The sequence below is a fragment of the Diorhabda sublineata genome, chromosome 7 (assembly GCF_026230105.1).
Source record: "Diorhabda sublineata isolate icDioSubl1.1 chromosome 7, icDioSubl1.1, whole genome shotgun sequence".
In the NCBI taxonomy this organism is placed as follows: domain Eukaryota; kingdom Metazoa; phylum Arthropoda; class Insecta; order Coleoptera; family Chrysomelidae; genus Diorhabda; species Diorhabda sublineata.
The window spans coordinates 14,481,913-14,504,028 of record NC_079480.1 but is presented as its reverse complement, the minus strand read 5'-3'; the positions used below and the strand labels follow the sequence as shown (position 1 = coordinate 14,504,028).

The window sequence follows — 22,116 nt, the reverse complement described above, 5'->3', positions numbered from 1 at the left end:
TAGATATCACGAATTTTTAGACTTTTTTGATGTTTTCTGGAGTAATCACATCAATTGGTCGACCAGAACGTTCACCATCATCAATATCTGTACGACCAAGTTTAAATTCAGCAAACCATTACAAAATGGTTCTTTTCAATGGAGTCTTTTGGCAGTTGATATTTCGTAAACGTCATATGGATTTGACAAAATGTCAACGCCATCTGTGTGTCAGTCACAGGACTAAGGGAGTGATGTTATAAGTAATAAATTTAATCTTAAACCTGCTTAAAGTCGCGGACTTTCGAAATTAGTGGTTTTTTCTTTTATTCCTTAATGGATTTAATCAGTATTAAATTCCGATGTCGAATATCCATTTGCTAAGGGGTCACTATACTCTCGAAAATATTATACCGTTTCTTAAGTATCCCGAGTCTCTAGAGTGTAAGTGTATGTATCTTTTAGCGTGGAAATCTGAAATTTACGATGTGAAAAGAGGGATCTTGGCAAGACCGCTCGCTGTGGCAACGCGCCGACAGAAATATGGTAGGCAATGCGTTTGGGTTATTGCCGTCGAAGTCATAAATAAGTTGGAGAGCTCCGGAATTCATAGGGAGCTTTTTTGGAATATAAAGGAATGAATTTGAAATTGCGAATGTAATAATTTAGATATTTCTGCTAAAAATAATAACAAATATCAAAAGAAATAACTCAGGTAGTAGTATGAAGAAGAAATTTGCTTTGTGGTAGTCCAAAATGTGATTATTAACTCGTGCAGCAAGCTCGGAAGATATAAATATCATCAAATTGATTTACATAATTTTCTAGTAGAAAAATATGCTTTCCACCTACTTAGCACTTATTAACAGCTCTAGCTATCTCATTTTCTTCGAATCCATTTTATGATGTCACTATCCAAAGGGAATGTAACCTTTTCTTCATACGTTCATAATGATTCCTTCTCTCAGTGCAGCTTCAGTAGTCCTAATTTCAAATAAATTAGCAAAAGTCTGCTCCTTCTGGAATTGTTCACATAAAGAACTATATATTTGAGGGAGACCTTCCTATTACCTCTCAATAATATATGGCTATCAGTTTCTCTATTGTTCTTTTTTTTATTCCGGGTGTTTCATGAATAATGTTCACTTTTTGTATCGAAACACTTTACAAAAAGTTTTCAGAGTATAGGAAAACGTATTCTATTTAGAAGGTGATTTATTTCTTTTTGGTTGATCGTTATCTATCAACTGGACCCAGATCTCACAGTTCGTCAGCTGAAGTATGTCTTCAGTTTCCCTAATCTTGTGCTGGTGATGTAGTCCATAATTTCTTGTATCTTCTTCTGATCTAATTTCTCTGGACGTTGAAGTATGTGTTCAGCTCTTCAAATCTTCACTTGGTGATGTTCGCCATAATTTCTTGTATCTTCTTTCGATCTAAATCTTAGTACAGCTGTAAATTGTTGATGATGATGTTTTGCTTGGATTTAACCTCATTCCCACTGCTCTTGGTAGTGTATCGAGTATGATGAACATGAGGATTAGGTTAGGTTATTACTTACAGCTGGATCGTAGTTCTTCTTTTTTCCTTTCTTGTTTATCCAGTTAAGCAGTTGACACAAGAAATATTTAACATTTTTAACTTCTCAATTCAACTTTTTAAATACATATTGTTTAGAGGATTGATGTTTAATTCATTTCGAATTGAGCGGACATTTTATTGTATTGTTTTAATAATTTTTCTCACCCGTATTCAAAATCAGTGATCAATGATCATATATCTTATATTTTGAAGCGTAACATTCTTTTTATATCTTTTTTAGTATAATTTTTATAACTTGTAGCTGTTTCGACATTTATCATAAAATATCATGTTTTAACCACATATATTCTCATCACTACAAGTACCTTTTCTTAAAAATATTCATGTTCTGGCTTCATACGTCTCCCAATTGAATACCTCGTAAGCGATCGTACAAGAATATTTCTCTTGAGGGTTATTATACCAACAGAAATACGTCTTCGCATATAGTATGCAAGTTTTCATTTGCGCGAATAAAATAACATTTCGTTCCGATTTGGGAAAACTTTTTAATGAAATGGCTTCTTAACAACAGGATGTATCACTTCTGTAAACGTTGTGGAATTTCCAAGACAGAGAAAGAGATAATATTCAAGTCAGTAGCTTAGAAAATCGTTATTGATAACGTCTCAAAATTCTATTGGTAAATCATGTGTGGAGTTTTTAAGATTATGGAAAAGTGATAAAAGAAATATCGAATATTTTGTGAGAACCAGTTGTGTTTAAGTGCATCACCAAGTCTTCAGTTCCTAAAAATTTGTTTTGCACCCTTAGACTTGTATTTGACGAGGCAACTAAGCTGCCCAACCAGTCGATTACTCCATCACCGGATATTGTTGAAATCCATAGTTGGATGTGCAGTATACATTCAGAATACCAAGAAATCGTTATGAATAAGATACTATGAAGCTGTCTGCTATCTTATAGAGTCTTTCGTGGTTGAAAACAAATATAAAAACGGGAGTTTACGTTTATCTAGATCACAGAGACTCATTTCGAAAGATTGAAACAAACAAACACAGCCACGTTTTGGCCGGGGACTTGTTGATCAGTACGGCAACCACTGGCTGCTCAGTATGGTTATCATCATGTATAGCAAACACTGCTTTTCGTACGTTGTTCTGCTTGATAGCCAGATTGTCGATTGGTTGGAAGCCTCGTTCAATTGAGTGCCTTAAAACAAGACATCGGAGAATCAAGCTTATCATGAAATCATGCTGATTTTGAAGATATGTCAAATGAGCCTGACCAATCACAATAGCGGCGAGTGAGATCATCATCATCATCGTGGAGTTATTCTCAAAAGTATCAGAGATATACTAAATTACGACAAAATCAAAATGGATTTCGAGGTGGTAATCCTTGTATTGACCATATTGTGTCAATTACTTGAGCAAACAAAAGAGCAAAATGGAGATATCTGGTTGAATTTGATAGAACAAGGTTTATTTTGATTATTTTCGTAGCACCCATCTTGCAGGTTCAGTTAATATGCACACTACTATATCTGCTAGCTCGTGCATTTTCAGTCGACGATCATCCATTGGATTTTCTACAACATTTCTTAAGCTGTAATCTCATTTGGTAGACCACAACGATGCTGGTCTTCGCAGGTATTGATTTAGAATCTGTTTCCCAATATTTTACTGATAATAACGAAGGAGCAGTCTCGACCAGAGTAGAATTTAGACTGGTATTGTTTTAAGTAACTACCGCCATCTCTAGGTCAGGCTAGATACTTCTAGGACGATGCTCGTAATTTGAGGTTGAAATATGAAATAGCTGGTTTATTTTCAAAATGACATTTAATACCTTTAACACCAATTTTATAAAAAAATTATTTTCTTAAACATCAGTTTATAATCAGAAATATTGGATAAAATATGTTTTACAGGGTGGAAATTTCAATTGTTTGACTTCTTTTTCCATTTACTGATTTGTGGTAAATATTTTTTCTGTAATGCTTCACCAGGTTCTTCTATTATAAGCGTGATAAAAACACTACATATAAAACTCAATGAAATGCTAATTATGCAATCCCAAATCTGAAAATTTCAATTACAGTTGTAATAGTCATCGAAAACATTGAAATGAAAAGTACAGATGGAATTATTGAAGATAAAATGGGTGCTTTAACATATGGATTGGCTAATTAAGATGAAAAGTTTGATGTCGATGGCTCAAGATCAGCTCCACCATCGAGAGATGACAGATTTTCAGCGTTGGAGTCTCAAATCGTTTTGCTGAAACGAGGAATAACTGAAAGAAATTTGACCAATAGAATAAAGGACTAAATGGAATGACGAAAATAGAAGAACCCAATTTGACATTTGAATTAGAAGATGAAACATAAAAAATAGTGAAAATACAAATATTTAATGGAAGATAAATAAAAAAACAGAACGCGTCAACTTAAAAGTTCGAGGTCTGGCTAGTAAATAACGAGACTGATTACGAAAAAGGGTTTTATTGAAAAATTATTCCACATTCGAATGCTCCCCTTAAATATACTCCTCTCCTCTCGCCATAGACCTTTCCATAAGTTTTATCCATTGATCGAAGCAGTGCAGTCTTCTTTGTTGAAGGTCTTCAGGAGCTCTGCCGTTTTTTCTTTTACTGCTTTCATCGACTCAAATTGGGTCCCTTTCAAAATAGATTTCATCTTTGGTAACAAAAAAAAATGCACGGTGCCAAATCTGGTGATTACGGCGGATGTTCTTCACAGATAGCGCGTTTTGGGCAAGTGCGTTGTTTTGGTGCAAAATCGCGCCGTTATTTATGAACTAGTTCTCGCAGTTGCCAAAACTGACAAATAGTTGACAGTCTTATCCTCAGGAACCCATTCCGTCTTCACGATACTGTTAATGTTGAAAAAAACGTTCAACATTGTCTCTTGAATTTTAATTTTATCTATTGGTCATAACTAAAGCGCTTACACCGCTCAAAAACATGCGCGCGAGCTAGAGAATTGTCCTCATAAGCCTCTTGCAGCAATTTATAGCACTAAGTCGAAGCTTTTTTCAATTTTATAAGTAAGTTGAGATTGATACGTTATTCTTGTTGACAACCGACATTACTCCGAAATTTATCTAGAATTATCCTCCATTTTGAATTCTTTAGAGAGTTTGAAAATATTTGAGGTTAGGTTAATCTTTTATTATAATTATATGAGGTTAAATGACAACATAGCATCACAATGAGACTGCTTGCTAGATATATAGGTTGAAATTAAAAAAAAATCTTGAGCTTCCTGTCCAACATGGGGACAGATGTAGATTTGAAAATATTGAACAAAAAGAAAAATATAATTGCTTACCAATTTTCCTATTGTCACTTCCATATTTGATGAAATATGCTTATTTATCGCAATAATAATGCCGATATGAACCAAATACACGCAGTAGGTGAAATTACTTAAGATAACTACGTATTTAGATTCCAATAAATTCTTGACTATTCCTACAAAAGTTCCCATCGTTAACTTTTCGGAAAACTGTCATAACTTGACATAATGCAAAACAACGTGTAAGATCAGGATTTTGCATAGACATACATAACATAACCTTAAAATTTATGTAAAAAATTCAAATCACTAGGTTTTTGGTTTTTTATTTTTTCTTTGTTATTTTTCAAATGTTCTCGACATCCATTCTCAACTAATTCAATCGCCCTTTTCTGTCCATTTGTAAAAAACATTTGAAAATTTACTAAGAAAAAAAGATAACTGCAAATCCTTGACAAGAGACGTATTATTAGCAGATTAGAAAATCATTCAACTCAATAAAACTGCCAGTGCAAGTTTTTGCTCAGCTGAGCTCCATCTGCGCATGCTGTTGATCAAGAAATATTGCCTCTTGCATTGCATTGCCCGTTGTCTTACATCACGTCGAGCGGCCTTGAATATCACCAAAATTGAATAGAAATAGCTTTTAATTGCTTAGATATAAAGGTCCTAGAGTTCTAGGTAGAACTTTTCAAAAGTTCCTTTGTGTTGGTTTTTCTATTTTATTCCTGACATCTACGATGAAAATTTTTATTCGTTCGTTGCCTTGATTATGGTAATATATTTACCGAAACGTCGATTTTCAAGCTGTTCAGACATCTAACTAAGACCTATAGCCTATCAGTTTATGTGGTTTTGAATGTTGGATATCGTAATTTATTCACCCAGTATATTCATATTTTCATATATATACTAGGTGTTTCGCTAAATATGTTGCTGTTAAACATATGACTGAAATTCAAGTAATTGAAAAAGTTCAATAAAATAAACTTGATGAACTTATCAACAAAATATTCCGAGAAAGATTCGATTAAAAATATTGAGACTTTTAGATGTTTCACAGTTTCTATCTCTAGGTTCTAGATTTGGTTTTGGAAATATGGAAATAATAAGTTTCGATAAAAGATCTACAACTACGATAGAGTGGATTATAGTACAGAGAAAATAATAATTTTACTCACCTCCTATATTGTGTGACATTCCGTAAATTCCAACACCAATTCCCAAATTATATAGTGGTTTACTTAGACATGTCAAAATGACAGCTTTTAAGCCTCGCATATCCACATAATGGATGTACATCGTTAGCAGAGGTAGGAATAAGAAAATGGATGCCCATAATAAAGTTAACGGCTAAAAATTTAAGCAAAAAAGATGATCAAAGATGATTACAAGTTTTTCTCAAGCTCATCAAGCAAGACGAGCAATTTATTGAATGGAAGACAGAGAAAAATATCTATAACTCATTCTAGATAGTAAACTTCTCTGGAATATAGAAAAGGAGATGATCATCACAGCCACAAAAGCACTGATGGTGTGCAGAAACTTCACAGGGAGGAATTGGGGTACTACAGCTAATCCGAATACCACGAGGCGCAATCTCTTAAAGGTACGAAGACCTGACTTACATCTCCCCAAATGTTACTGAAAAGCGTGGTAGATAAAATATGTTCAGTGACAGAACCACCAAAGGAAAACTGTCCCTAGATAATGACCAAACCTGGGACATGTCGTAGGATGATGCATCGAAAAAGTTGAGCTTGAGTTGAGTAACTGGGATCATAATAGAAGAAATGCCATTATATGGTACACAACTGAAGAATGTATGGTTCCAGAACCAAATGCTATTGAAGCCTGGGCAACACACTGAGCATTTTTCAAGCCAAAATTAGAGCTTAATGCTCCAAGATCATAAAATCCAAACTCGTCTCGTACAATGGATTCTGGGACACCCCAGAGAGAAGGGGAAGGTTGATGAGCTAGCTAAAGCGAAGGCAAACAAGCCCTTGGAAATTAGATAGAAGCAAAACTAATTATTGGGACAACTTACATGGGTTGAAATAGTCCAAGACTTGGGAAACTATAACCAGAGAAGATTTGATGAATGTATCAACTTAGTAAAAACAATCTACGAATCCTATTGGGGCACTATCGTTTCAATAGACATCTAAAGACGCTAGACTTAGCAGATAATGTAGATTCTGTTGTACAGAGGACGAACAATTTATCCACATTCTCTACGTTGCTCCACCTGGGAGCGTATGACAATGAAGACCAAGATATTTGGCAGCAGCAGATATCCCACATTCTGGACTTTCTTGAAGGAATGGAATTGAGAGATCAGCTGTAAACACTGGATTAACCAGTATAGCAGCAGGAAAAGGGGACACAAAAGATCATTTGGGTCACAGTGTATATGATACGACAATAGATACATATGTACGAATGAATGGATAATTACCCATGTGTTCTTTATAGTAATGTTCTTCGTTTTATTGTAAATATCACCCAAAATTACACCAATGACACTTGACGACCATATAGATAAAGTAGACATGTACTGCACCATATATAACGAAGAATATCTCAAATATCTTTCTTCCATTGCTCTAAAATTGTTATTTATATAACAAGTGTGTAAAATAGTCTTTTTTCGACGAATCAAATTAGTCGAAAAAAGGCCTTTACACACGAATTCCATACAATATTTTTTCAAGTTTGATGTTAATTTTCTTCACGTACTAGTGCGTATATTGTGTTCTTCCATGTATTTATAGTTTGGTTAAATTAGACATAAAAATAGTGTTCAAATAATTGAAATTCCCGGACAAACATATTCGTGGAGAGCTGGGGTTTACCATTACAATATTTCTTAGATTTTTCTCAAAAACATTGAATTTTATTAAAACAACCTCTTATCAAAGTTGTAGATCTTAAAATTCTCTTCAGAAATTATTTCTATAATTTTGTTTCTAAAAGTTGCCATTTCTGAGATATCGTGATTTTAAGAGTCAAATTAAACATGATATGCACATTAGGCACTTAAGACAAATATAAATACCTATTTGTTTCTTTTAAATTATTCAAAATATAGACAGTTCCTAACTGAATCCTCTTTTCTTGGTCTTGAAAACCATCTGGCTCTTCTATTGTCCATAGGCATCGTTCTTTTAGTGCTAAAGGTTCAGTTCAAGTGAATATACGCTTCAACGATTTGGTTATTTTTTGTCTTATTTTATAACTCAAAAAAAATATCACAGTTCGTTTGTAATGTACAGAAGGGGCAAAACGTCCTTGATTCCACACTTCAAACAATAATTACGGAAGGAATTTACTTTCTTTTTGAGGTTTACGGACCTCCAAACAAAGTACTTGTTTTGGTGAATATTGATGCTTAACTTTTGTAAAAAACAAGGTAAACAAAAAACAAGTTCAACTATCATATCTTTCTTCAAGGCAATCAAATGAACCCAGAACTGTGGTTGGAAATTGATAAATAATAATCTGGAACCGATGAAAACTCCTCAACACTATTTTTTGCAATTGTAAAAAAGGTGATAGTGCTCAAATGTCCATTTAAGTACAATAGATGAAGATTCCTGTGATTTTAATGAACAAATCAGTGATTCAAATACATTTGAACAATTTATGAACATCCAACAAGAGAATGAGGAAGAAATGACTGTTAAAGTAGACTTGCAAATGTATGAATCTGATTAAAGTATCAAAAATAAATCAAAACAAAAATGTGACTATTAGAATCGCGATATTTCAGAAATGGGGATTATAAAAAAAATTATAGAAACTCTTTCTGTAGAAAATTTTAAGATCTACAATTTTACCTTTAGGTTTTTTTCGATAATATCTACCGTTTTCAAGAACCTTTCAAAAACCTCAAATTTTGAACTTTAACCCCAAATAACTTTTGTAGCATGCATAGAATCGATGGGAATTGTTAAAATTTAAATATCTATATTGACCGGACTATTTTTTTTCAAGATTAGACTAAATTGACAAAATAACAGACGAATTGCATAATGAATTGCAATCTAATAATACTTATTACTACATAAGTAAAAAAATTTATTGAGTACAATTTGAACCTGAGACCTCCCGTTTGTGTGCCTTGAACTCTACTCACTACGCTACGAAGAGCTTAATAATAATTTTTTTAAGCACTAGTGCGTAAAATGAAGTTTTACTTCTTACTACTTTTCGTATTTTACGTTTTAAGGAGGTATTTTACGTATTTTTTTTTCGACATCACCCCCAAGTACCAAAATTTTAATAAAGTGTTAATCATACCTGATTGATGGTTTGAATATAACATCAGAATGAGCGTATACTCTGACACCGTGTATTATACATGAGGTACATAATAAAGTAAAGTATAATTTTATATCTTTTAACTTGAATTTTAACTTGATGTAGAGTATAACGAGATTAAGGATATAAAGTTGAAAATCTGCCGATATGTACCAGGAAACAGGATAACACTAAAATACGTCAAATAAATTAAATAAATTTCACTCACCTGTTATATAGTCCGGTAAAATTAGACCAAAAAATTTTATTCAAGGTCAAAGGTTTAAAAAATAATTTTTTCACCATTTTCAGCAAACCGCTAAGTTTTATAATGAAAATACTCCTAGCAAAAATTGTAGATCATAAAATTGTCTACAAAATACGTTTCAATAGTTTTTCTCGTACGAGCTACTGTTTCTGAGATATAACGATTCAAAATTTGTGAAAGTTTGTTTCAGATTTACTGTCGTATTTAATGGCTATAATGATTGCACGAGTAATATCAAAGCTGCAGAATAACATCGTCGAACTTCAGCAACATCTTCATCAATTGATAATTTCTTATAAATACTCAAACAAATCTCGGTTCATTTCAATGTTGTAAAAAAAGTTTATTGCTGAAAATGGTGAAACCATTAAATACGAAAACTTTTACAACTTTTTGAATCGTTATATCTCAAAAACGGTGGATCGTATGAAAGAAGTATTCATACGTTTTTTGTAGATAATTTTATGATCTACAATTTTTGTCTGAAGTATTTTTATGATAAAACTCATCGTTTTTCCGATAATCACGAAAAACTCATTTTTTTGAACTTTGACCTTGACTAAAATTTTTTTCTTACACGAAAATGATGGAAAACATCCAAATTTTATTTCCAATTGTATTTTAAACAATTTTACTGATTTTCCACTCGGTAGGAATTTATGTAACATCGAATGTCTAAATTGACCGGATTAATATAGTACAAACAAAAATTATATTCAATAAATAAATTTCCTCTACAAACTAAAATATCAGGAATTAAATATGCGATTCACATTTTGTTTCTCTGCATTGAGTCGTTGAAATCGATTCCGTTGTTCGATAGAATTGAAAACCACCGCACATGCTTCGGGAGACCATCAAAATCCGCCCACCTGTAATTTTGACAGATTATTGGCCTAGAAGAGGGACCGCTCTACCTTTTGACAATATTTTCTAGGTTATCGAGTGCGTACAGTCGATTACCACAATCGGTTCAGTAATTGCAAGCGCCAGTCTTGAGATACGATCTTTAGTCATACAGAAAAGGTTTCTGCTCGTCCAGCAAATAAGACGTGTCAATTTGAAGTTCAGAGAAGATGTCTATGACAAAAACAGTGCCTGATAACTCCCCGAATAAAGCTACTGCCACCAAGAATGCGCCTTCGAAAGAAGATCCAACTGATACCCGTACCAGATGTGTATACTTCCTGAAGTGGAAGTAGCCAAGTTCAGTCTGGCGATCTTTGGAACCGCGGACGTCCAAAGACGCCGCCTGAAACAGTTTATCCGCGAAGGTTGATCTTCATCGCTATAGACTACCAAGAGAAAATATCTCGAATCGTGTCATCTCTACAGTTGCTCATGTCCTAATCTCGAGGATGCCATTGGATCTTCTGATAATAAGACAATTCACTCTGGGTCAACGCAGATAAGGGAGATTGTACAGGTTTTCATTCAAAGTTACTTTTAACAGGTCATCATTTTGAAAATGAAATTGTGATTAATATTGATGATCTAATATTAAAAGTTCATTCTGATATCATCGAATTAGAAAATAAAGATCAATTATATCAATGGATGTGTCAAAAGGCAATATTGGGCAGCAAGAAACGCATCTAGATATAAATAGTATAGTGGATAATGCGGTTCATTACCAGCAGGAGTTTCTTAATTCTTCAAGTTAAAAATAGGTGCCCCAATGTTTTAATTAAGAAATCTCGAGGCGCACGAATTTTTTTGGTCACGAATGTACTTTTTGGTAGGTTTTGGTGGAATCAATTTCTCTTAATTTTTGATAATCGTGCTCTCACTGGCTTTCAAAAAGCTTACAATGGATGTGGGTAATTGGACAGTTAGAAAACGACTCAAGTCAGTTAAACTTGAGCTAAAAAGTTCAATTACTGGCTCCAAATTAACTGCAGCTCATCTACTTTTGGAGGAGGTTCTTGGATTCCAATCGAAGCAAAAACCGAATTTGATTTGATCCATAAAACTTTTTGCATATAAAAGGAAAATTTCTTCGCAATAACAGGATCGCTTAAAATAGTTTGGACTGGTCCAGCAGCTTGTCAAACCTCGCCGGCCAATGGTTTACCTTTTAATTATCATTTGCCATCAGCATTTATGAATCACAGGAGTGAAGATATAAACACGTTGAAATTATATATCTTTATAAACTTTTTAATCGTGATTTTGATAACAGAAATTAACGGCAGGCAACAGGTAATTGATGTAGATATCATTGGAAATCTAGCATTGTCTTCTATTTTTACGTTTACCTACTTGGTAAAGATTAAGGCCCTCACTTACAAGGAAGAGATTTTAAATTTGACCAAAAAGTTATCGTCTTCGTAAACGCCTATTTTGAGGAGAAAGATTAAAGAATTGACTTAACATGAATTGAAGTTCTACGTCGTTTGCGTTTTGTACGTTTAAAAAAAATATGAAACTTCGTGAAATAAAATTATTTTCAAGTACGATTGAATAATAAAACATGACACTCACAATATCAAAAGTGTAGTCATAATTACTGATCAATAGTATCGATTTGAGCAAATTTCTTCTACAAGAATTTCGATTCAATACTAACAATGAGAAGCTACATGGTCCAGAAATATTTATAAGCCAAGATGATTGAATAAATGCTAGTAATACCACAAAAGTGAACATCAATCTGAAAACATTACATCGTGTAGATACAGATCGTTATAAAAAAGTAGAAGCTGATGTTTACGTACAACGTAAATTGTTTTTACGAGGATGGTTCCAGAAGGACCTGGCTTGACACAGAGATGGCGGTAGTTGCTTGAAAAATTACAGCATGTTTGAAGTGTGAAGACGCCACGTGTTTAGTATCTGTTTGGCAGTTATCTATAGTGAATATTTTCAATGAATTGGTCATCATTATATGAAAAGGCGCTAGTCCAACCAATATAGAAGTTGAATTAGATTCTACTCTGGGTGAGACACTCCTAGCAGGAGGCCGTAAAACCTACGAACACCAAATGAGGTGACATTTGAAGATGAGAGAGCTGTGCGAAAGATAAGTGCTGCGTATGCTCATATTAGAACCAAAACAGCATCATGAAGATGATGAAGAACAGGCTCCAAGGAAGGCAAAGACCATTCCATCTGCAGCCGTCGGTTTTTTTGGGACGCGCGTTGGATAATTTTCAACAACACTATGCATCAGCTTGAATGATGAATTGAAGTTTGAATTGCTACCCCAATCACCAGATATAGCACTCTTTGTAGGAACCATCCTCGTACTTAACATAATTTAAGATATCTCGACATCAAAAAAAAAGATATCGACATGTGGTTTTCGTTATTCAAATGTTAATTTAGTATGCTTCTAGAAAGATCCAAAAGCATGACAGTTTTGTTGTACGAGCTTCAATAATAAAGTAATAATACCTGGCATATCGATTGATAATTAATATTCCAACATTTTTAAGAGATAATTCACCATATTTTTCGATTATATTATGAACTTGTACAGTCAATAACCAAGAGGAAAATAAAAAAAAAGGCAAAACGGCGAATGTGCCAACCCATCTAATTGGCGTTATAAATTTTGAGGCACATATCTGAAAAACAAAAAATATTTTATTGAAATTAAGGTTATCAGAGATCAAAAGCCAAAAAAAAACTTCCTACTAATATGGAAACTCCCTTGTGTGCTAAAAACACTATTTCGAAAGAACGTCAGGTCAACAGCTCCGGCGAGCGTTTTTTTTAGGATCATTGATCACTTGGAACCAGATTTGGACTATACGGTAGATGAGAAAACGATTCGTTCAATTTAACCATCGTTACCATTGACTTGTGAATCGGTGCATTGTCTTAGTTTCTTCTTCGACTTATGAGGTCCTTTTCCCTTGATGCTTGCAATCAAACGATCCAACAACTCTATGTAATCATGCGCATTCCAAAATACTGAAGACATAACCTTCTCAGCTGACTGTTGTGTCTTTGGACGTAGTTTACCCGCTGCAGTCCACTTAGATGATCTTCTATACGACTTCTAAAAATCAGTACCGCGACCGAGGGGCTCGTTCAGCGACTTCCAGTAGAGTTGCTCCGACGATCACATAGGGAATCCGTACAAGTAGTAGATTCTTCGAACGAATGTGCTACATGTTGCATTCATATAATTCTTTTAATTTAGGCCTATAATATTTTATTTTGATTGATTAATGTCAATCGACCTTTTTATCCTATTAACATCCCCAATGGGATTGCAATTGCAAGATGTTGTAACTATTGACTTGTGTCGTCTCATCAGAGCAGTATAACGACCCTTTTCCAATTTCACACAGTTCATTTACCATCAGAATTTATATTATCGTTGATTATGTTTAACTACATCTATTAAATAGCGAGTTGAACTGCTCTGATGAGACGTGATAACGCCGAAACAACAACTTATCCTTCTCCTTTGCAGAACGTCGGAATACATATCAGAGGTTAATAGTAGATATCCTTTATTTAGATTATACATTTACAAAGCCCAATTAATTATTTCCCAGACGATGAATACATGAGTATTCGAAAGTTTGGTGTTTTATCGCCACGTTCCCAATAATAAAACGCTTATATATCTTGATATACTTACTCGTTCCACTTCAATTGGGTTTGATATATAAAAAAAGAGATAAAATAAATTCACATGTATTAAAATCAGGATTATCATCGAAAAAAAACGAATGCCTTGTAAGTTTGATAATTTTATATAATCAATATTCGTAGGAGCTGTCGTCCTTTTCCTCCATGTATGATAAAGAGACAAATTTGACAGAAAATTGTTTTTTCGATCTAAAAAGACATGAAACTTTTTTAGTTTTTTCACAATAGTGTTAGTTAACGATTAAAATTATATAATGAAGAATGAAATAAATCTTTTATACAGTGGCTTCAAATTCGTTAATACAGCTCCAAAGGCCTTATAGACCCAAGGCTCCACTGATCTTTCTTCCATCTATTTTTGTCCACGGCTGCTCGTCAGTTCTCTATTTCTATTCTTTCTAAATCTTCTCCACAAGTTTCTATCCATTTTTTCCATGGAAGCCTTCTTTTTCTTTTCGTTTCTTCTTTCTTCAGCAAGAATCTTCTCACCCAATTATCTTCGTTCAATCTGGTTATATGCTCCATCCAACACAGTCTTTTTACTCTGGCCATACATTAACAATATTTTGATATCTGCGTTCATTCTTCATCTCCACTCGTACTCCTAAAATCCTCCTTACTACCTTTCCCTCCCATTTTTTTATATTTTTTTCTTCTTTTTTGTTCATGACCCAACACTCACTACCATACAGCACCGTTGGTTGTATAATTGTAAATTGTAATTGCTTAACTTGGTGATTATTGGAATATATTTGATCTTAATAGTCCTGATAGGGTTCCAAACTTTTTGTTTCCACTCGTCAGTCTTTCGTCGATTTCTTTTGTAGCTTCAACGGTTGTCACTGTAACTCCCAGGTGTTTGAACTCCTGGATTTTATCATCTTTGATTTGCTATGTCCCTTGGTTGCAGCTATTCAGATCCCTTACCTCTCCATATATTTGGTCTTTTATTCATTCAAGCGCAGTCCGTGTTCTTTTGCTATCTTTTCAAAGAGATTTTTTAGATTCTTTTAGATCCTTTATTTATTTACTCATAAGTACCACATCATCTGCGTAGGTAAGGATTTGTGTTTTGTATTTCAACATGAAAACCAGTCTATACACACCAAATGTTCTCACTTAATTTAATTAAAAAAAAAAAAAATGGTTTGCACAATTTACTAGTGACAAAATTTGTTAGTTGAAAAAATGCTTTTAATTTCCTCTAGACCAATTTGGACCTGGTTCACCGGCTGCAGTCCACCCAAATGATGATTGTTTTGATTTCGGAGTAAAGATCAATTGTCACAAAAAGATTTATTACGTATGTTTACACGTAGTAAATCAGATCAAAAACTGCTCGGAATCATCAACTCGCTGTTTTTGATCGACTGCTATTGAATTCCGTACCCAAAACCTACCTCATGATTCTTTTCGATGAGCAAACACTTTTGAAGCTATTGCTGAGCTTGTACATTATTTTTTCTCATCAAGAAACAATGATAATTCAAGACATTGAATTGTTTCGAAAATAACAGAAGTAGTTCCACTTAAATAGCTGTCACTGGAGACATCTTGTATTTCCAAGTCAATGAAACTAATACTAACCTTGCCTCACTCATAAACATAATTAAAATATTGTAACAAGAAACATCAACTTTGAAATTCTTTGAAAAAACTCTAAACAGATTCTGAAAAATTTATTTCAAGATGGAGACCAAATTTGTTTAATATGCAAATGCAACTATGTTAAAACTTACCACGCTCTAACCCTTTCACATTTTGTTTCTTTTCGGAATACGTTGCAAAAAGTACCAGTAATAAGTAAACAATGCCGATGATTCTGCAAACAGAATATAAACTTACCAAACCTATTTTTAGATCTTCAAGAATTCATTGCACTAGGCTTGTCCATCAAATAAGTATCCTAAGGAATTTTCACAATGGAAACATATGTATTAGCTTTGAATAATACATGTTTGGATAGTTCAGAATTCTCTTTATTTCCTGATATAATCGCTGTTTAGATTAATGTCTTTCCATGCCTGAGTCGTAGATATCTGCCACGATAGCTTCAAACCTCTTCTTTCAGCTCTTCATCGGTTGTGAAATGTGTCTCTCCAAAGGAAGAGATGGTAATCACTGGGGGCCAAGTATGTCGTGTAAGGATGTTTACCATCCAGATCTGTATGATCCTCTACATATTTATACACAGTTGGAAATCAATGGAGAACGTTTTTGCACACAAAAAACGAATCACAGAGCGTTAATTCGCACCTGGCGCGCTAATCGAATGGAAGCTCAATCCTTAACGGTTACCAAGACAATAATGAGCTCTGTGGCGGTAAGAACCTCATTCCGCAACTCCTTGGGAACCTTATTTTATGGACAATTCTACGTGTTGAATATATCGTTTTAAATTTATATTGAATTACTCACGCAACTAGATAATCGTAAATGTTATAACTCGTTTTCATTTCAACACAAATAGAATCATCAACTTCCGCTGTCAAATTATATTTTTGAAGGTTTCTATTTACTAAATTATTAGAATAAGCATACAACGTTGAATCCGTTCGAATTTTATCTTGTGGTACACATAATGCTCGATGTACTATGCTTCTATCGTATGTCATCGGGTCGTCACTAAATTTCTGCAAATATTTTGTCGTTAAATAGCTTGAAATTATCACAATGTAGGAGTACGACTGAAAGAATGTATGGAAAGTTGAAATTAATAGAATTGAAGCCAAACAAAAGTGAAGTTATGAAGAAAGCTTGGAATGAAGTAAAAAAATATATTGGAGCCACTCGGTTCATATATAGTAGAAAGATTTGAATGAAATTATCAAAAGCCGATGTCTTTTGAGAGGCTAGAACCTTTTGACACCACTAGTCAAACTATGAGGCTTGTCCAAGTGTTTGGATCAAGTACTTGTGAGTTTTCGTCAATCATAGTTGAGGTAGATTGAAGTTTCTTTCTCCTCTATGCATCAACGGAACTCTTATTTGAGTGGAGATGGTTTTAGTGATCTTACATTTTCTTGGTACCAGCAACAAAATTCAAAAATTGCTCTTTACATTTTACTCCATGCTGAGAATTCGAGACATCCACCTTTCACTTATTTTTGATCATATTTAGATGTTTCTGTAACTAGAACAGTTATTTTGTTATTTCTTTCAATAATTTAATGTTTTTTTTAGTCAAAAAACAGTGCGAAACTCAATTTGATTGATTGGTCGTTTGGTTTTACCTCTATTATAATCAAATGGACCGAAGCATCAAGCTGAAACCGATAAGTATTCGAAAGCTCGGAAATATATTCGAGTTAGTACACTTTGATGAACAATTTTACTACAATTCCACTACGAAAACACTTATATGTATATATACTAAGAAAAAGGTAGGGTAATAAATCTGGCTAATAGAGTGGTTGTATTAACACATAAATTCAACTAGACATTATGCAATGCTTCATATTATTGATTTGGTATGGATTTTCTGTCATATTTGATGTAAAATTGAAAACCCATAGACATAATGATAAATTATTCATTTCTAGTGTATATAGGCATCGGAACCCACCCGAATTAAATTGATAATATTCTGGTTTGCATGGGGTACAATCAATTTTGCTTGAACGTTGCAAAAAAAATTAGTTTCATTTTTATTACAAGATGAATAATCATCCATATCGAACAAAGGCGGCATAACGTCCGTATCTGAAACAAAAAAATATCAATAGTTTAAAAATTTTAACTTTTATAGTTATAGATGTTTATAAACAATTTCTAATCTGAAAATGAGTCATTTTTAAAATTATTATAGAATCTAAACGTTGTTTAGATAATTTTAAATAAGGAGCTACAAATCCAGGTAGTTTACATCTAATTAATGTTGACTTTGGAAGTATTTAAGCACTCGAATCATCAATTTGTAAATACAATAAACTAAGAAGCACTTACCTCCAAGAAAAACCTATAGAGACAGATAATGGGTTTTGAGAAAATTCGTTGTTATTTGTTTAAGAAGTAGAGGGGACTGGAAGAGAAAAAAAATGAGATGCTATAAAAAAAAACTTTTAAACTGAATGAATCAATCCATTTGGTGTTGCATGGATCTAACAACTTTTTACGTAGATGACTTGAATTGCGAGTTGTTTTTGATGGCATATAATCGTTCCAAAACATCTACAGATAAAAGTTTATGTTAAATTATTGATGAAATAGTGGACTTAATTGGTGTTGAATAATTTGGCGAGTTTCAAACAGCACGTAAGGCTGCAAGAAAGCCAAAATTTCAAAATAGAAAATCGTTGTTATTGGAAAAGAATTTGCTACATCAGACAGTAGTTCTTGCCACGGTTCGAAATGATAAGGATTACTCTGAACTAAGTCTAACTACGGAAACAGTTATTGCTGGCATAACCACTCCAGAAAGTCTATTTCAATAGAAGGAAACATTATAAAAGAAATGAGGAATATAATAAATTTTGCCAAAATAAACTTATCTACTGGTTTGATCAGTAAAAAATTTTCGTATCCGTATTCAGGATACAGGATACACACATTTTTGACGATTTTGTCCCATTTACTAGAATCATTGTATTGAAATTTTATACGAATATGCTTTGGAATCTGATACATCCAATGAAATTGTTTTTATGTCTGATTCTCATAGAGGGCGCTAGTTACACGGTTATTACTAAGTAGTATTGAACATAACTTGTTCAATATTAAATTTATTTCAATATCATTTAATTTTACAACAAAAAGTACTCTTAATAAAACTCGATAATATGTACAGTTTGATTTGAAAATTATGAAGAATTGGAAATTTTTTGTCGTTCAAATGAGACCCCATCGATAAAACGGATACATTTAAAAAAATTGGGACTGAAAGTTTTCGTTTCTTGGAACTTTTCTCGAAAATCCAATCTTATCACTAAAAGATTTAGTTTTTCAAAGTTACTGAGCTGTTGGAGGCCTTAGTATGAAACAAACAACAATTTGATGCCGTATTGAGATTCTGGAATTCAAACATTAATAAAGGAAATATGATTTTAAATTTGGTTGAACAGTTAGTGTGAGGAATATGGCAAGAAAAGTTCTTGGAGGTTACAGACAAGTCCAAGAGCTCTTGGCAGACTATCTGAGGATTCACATGTTAAAGTTAATGTTTAAGCAGCAACTGCAAATTTTAATAGTGATAATTAACTGGATTTTCTAAGCAATAATGTACCAGCGAAGATCTCTTCATTTTATGCCACGATGGAGCTTTAGCACATTTTGATAAAAGGTTGAGTAACCATTTTACAAATCGATGGATTGGTAGAGGTGCAAAAACTCCGATTCATTAGCCTTCTCGGTCATGCGATTTCATCGTATCTTAAAGAAAAAGTTTATGCTATAGAATTAAATTCACCTCAACAGTTAAAAGACAGAATTCAACGTGATGACCTCGTAGCTGACTGCCAAGCGTTTAGAAAGTTAATGGACTCTTTAGAAAAAAGATACGGACCTTTTTGAACATCTGCTGGAATTAAATTCTAATTTAAAAAGTAGTCCGAAATATAAACAATCATTTCCATAAAGTTCTTTTCTTCCAAGTCTTTTATCTTGAATACTGAACAAACCCCAAATATTTTACATATTTTTATATATCTTATAGACTGGATTGCTTTTTTTGAAACACCCTGTATTCATACAAATGTTATTTAATAGGAAAATATTTAAAAAAAAACGAAAGAAGTGGATTACTAATTTTATATTTCTCTCATTAATAAAAATCGACTATAGCCTTCAACATATCAAAATGAAGGCAATCCACAATCCACATTTTCAAAATAGTTAAAAATCATTGAACTTTGATCTTCCGATCTTTCATATCTTAATGAATGATAATTATAAAACCTGACAATTATTGCTACCATATCCATTATAATAATTATAAGATGAAAAACATTATAGATTTGACCTTCGATATCTTTTCTAGATATTTTGGAAATTTTTTAAAATTATCTTACTCATACCCCCCGGGAAGGGACAAACCGAGGGGCCACGGAAAACGTAAATTTCCCTCTAGCAATAATGGAAAATCCTTAATAATTTTTTCCTACCATTTCAGTGAAGAAGCCCCAACTCTGAATACTGCAATACCGTTGTACATCGAATTTTTGAGGTTAGGTGTCGTTTCTTCGGTAACATGCTATCCATCTTACTCTTTGGCTCTAATACTTATTGTCATCTTCTTTTAAAATGCCTCGGAAGCAAAAGGATCATGCTGAGGCGAGAAGACAACATCAAACAGAAGGACAAAGTGTTTTGAGATTAGCTCAAACTCTTCTCTTCAGGTACGAGTTCGTTTAGAAAGACGAGCTACGCTGCAGGCAGCTGGAAACGTCGTCGACATTTCATGCATGATCAATTTAATCATCCTTCCATTGTTATTGGTTCAATGAATGAAAATGATGAAACTATTGGAATGTGCTGTTCCAATGGTGAACCAAAAGAGTTTTTAAAAACTTTATTGTCAAGTTTTACAGATCATTCACTTTCGCAAAAGTTATTATCGAAACTTGTAAATACCTTCTAATTTGTTCGGTTTTGTTAAACTGTTAATCATGTTTTCGGTGTAGTTAGCCCTGTCATTTTTACTTTTTGGACCAAGACGTACCGTGAAATAACATGGATCCACCAAAATTCATTCACCCATTATATCAATTTTTCGTCCTGCGCATCTTTGTCTGCTGGTGGGTATGTCCTGTCAATGGATTTTAGTCTGTTTGTCAATGTTTTTCATACCTGTTGTTTTTGTTCTATGGTGCATTCGTGTATGATGTGGTATTAATCTTCGGGTGTGTTGTCTAGATCGTAATTGACTGTTGTATCTCAAATTGAAACGTTTGTATATGTCCGTATCCCAATTCAGGTCAAATGGTATCCCCTTCAAGATCTTTATAAATTTGCATGTTTTCCTGCTGTATTGTTAACTTCCCATTTCCTCTACCAGCTCTCGATTTTGTTGTCTTATTCAGTCGCCTTTTGCTAATATGTTTCATGTCTGATGTTTTGTTTTGTCCATTTCTTGTTAGTGTTTTATGTATGTGCACATGTCAAGGAAAAAACCACCACGTGTAATCTTGACTTTAGAGCTCGACGGAGGCTCGGTGTTTGTTTGGAGTTATTTTGCAGAAAGGATGACTAGATATCTGATGAAAATTAGAGGGATTTTGAAGAAAAAAGGCTATAAAAACTATTAGAAGAAAATTAAGTATGTTCTGGCCAGTACCGGCATCACAACGATCCCAAGCATCTCTAGATGATTATTTAAAAGCATTAGAGAGGCTGAATGTATGAAAGTTGTTGGGAGACAAAGAAGTTAGGAATCGTATTTCCACTTTACATCTTTGGAATATCCTGGAAAGAGATTGGAAATAAATAGACGACGATTATTTGTCGAAATGATTAAAGAGAAATCCAAAAGGTTTTCAAATGAAAAATTTTTTTATTGGTGGTTTATAAAAAAAAGTTACGAGGTTTGTTAAAAAATTTGATTTTGTGTAAAGTTCTGTCAAATATAAATATCGAAATCGATCGTATTTTTTTGTATTATAAGGTGGGCAAAAATTTTTGATCTTCAAGTTTTCAATAGATTTTTTAGGGTGCCATCGATGAGCAAAAATACTTACTTGAAATTACGCTGCTGATGAAAAATAGAAAATTCAATGTAACACAAAACACAAAATTTTTTACCTTATACATTGTTTCTTTTTATTTTACTTTGATTGCTTACTAAACTACAAACATAACTAGGTATTTCTATTTTTGCCGACCTCGCATCAAACGCCAAATTATACGAGCTGAAATTGCTATCGTCATTCAAAGATAGACACGAGTGTATATGGTAATAGTTTTTGACAACCATAGGCGGATACAGTAAAAATTATTTTTTTCTGTGACGGGAGAAAAGTTTTACATTCTTTCTTTGTTGACAGGTAATAAAACGTCACTTTAAAGCATCAACGTCAAGTCTATCCCCTGATTCAACTAAAAGTGTACCAGACCATCTTCGAAATGATCGAACTGTATATTAGTTAGCATTTCCAAGTGA

General features: G+C 33.3%; 1 protein-coding gene across 1 annotated transcript; it reads right to left on the bottom strand.

Moving 5' to 3' along the window:
- Positions 1–3,346: 3,346 nt before the first annotated feature.
- On the bottom strand, positions 3,347–21,866 carry LOC130446473 (uncharacterized). The gene is made up of 12 exons (XM_056782750.1): positions 21,695–21,866; positions 17,590–17,726; positions 16,443–16,657; positions 15,764–15,846; positions 14,014–14,213; positions 12,813–12,985; positions 11,901–12,069; positions 9,149–9,339; positions 7,305–7,452; positions 6,025–6,196; positions 4,877–5,019; positions 3,347–3,605 (listed from the first exon to the last, which is right to left on the bottom strand). The coding sequence occupies exons 1-12, from the start codon at positions 21,765–21,767 to the stop codon at positions 3,465–3,467; spliced, it is 1,845 nt and encodes a 614-aa protein (XP_056638728.1). The 5' UTR covers positions 21,768–21,866; the 3' UTR covers positions 3,347–3,464.
- Between the last annotated feature and the right edge of the window lie 250 nt (positions 21,867–22,116).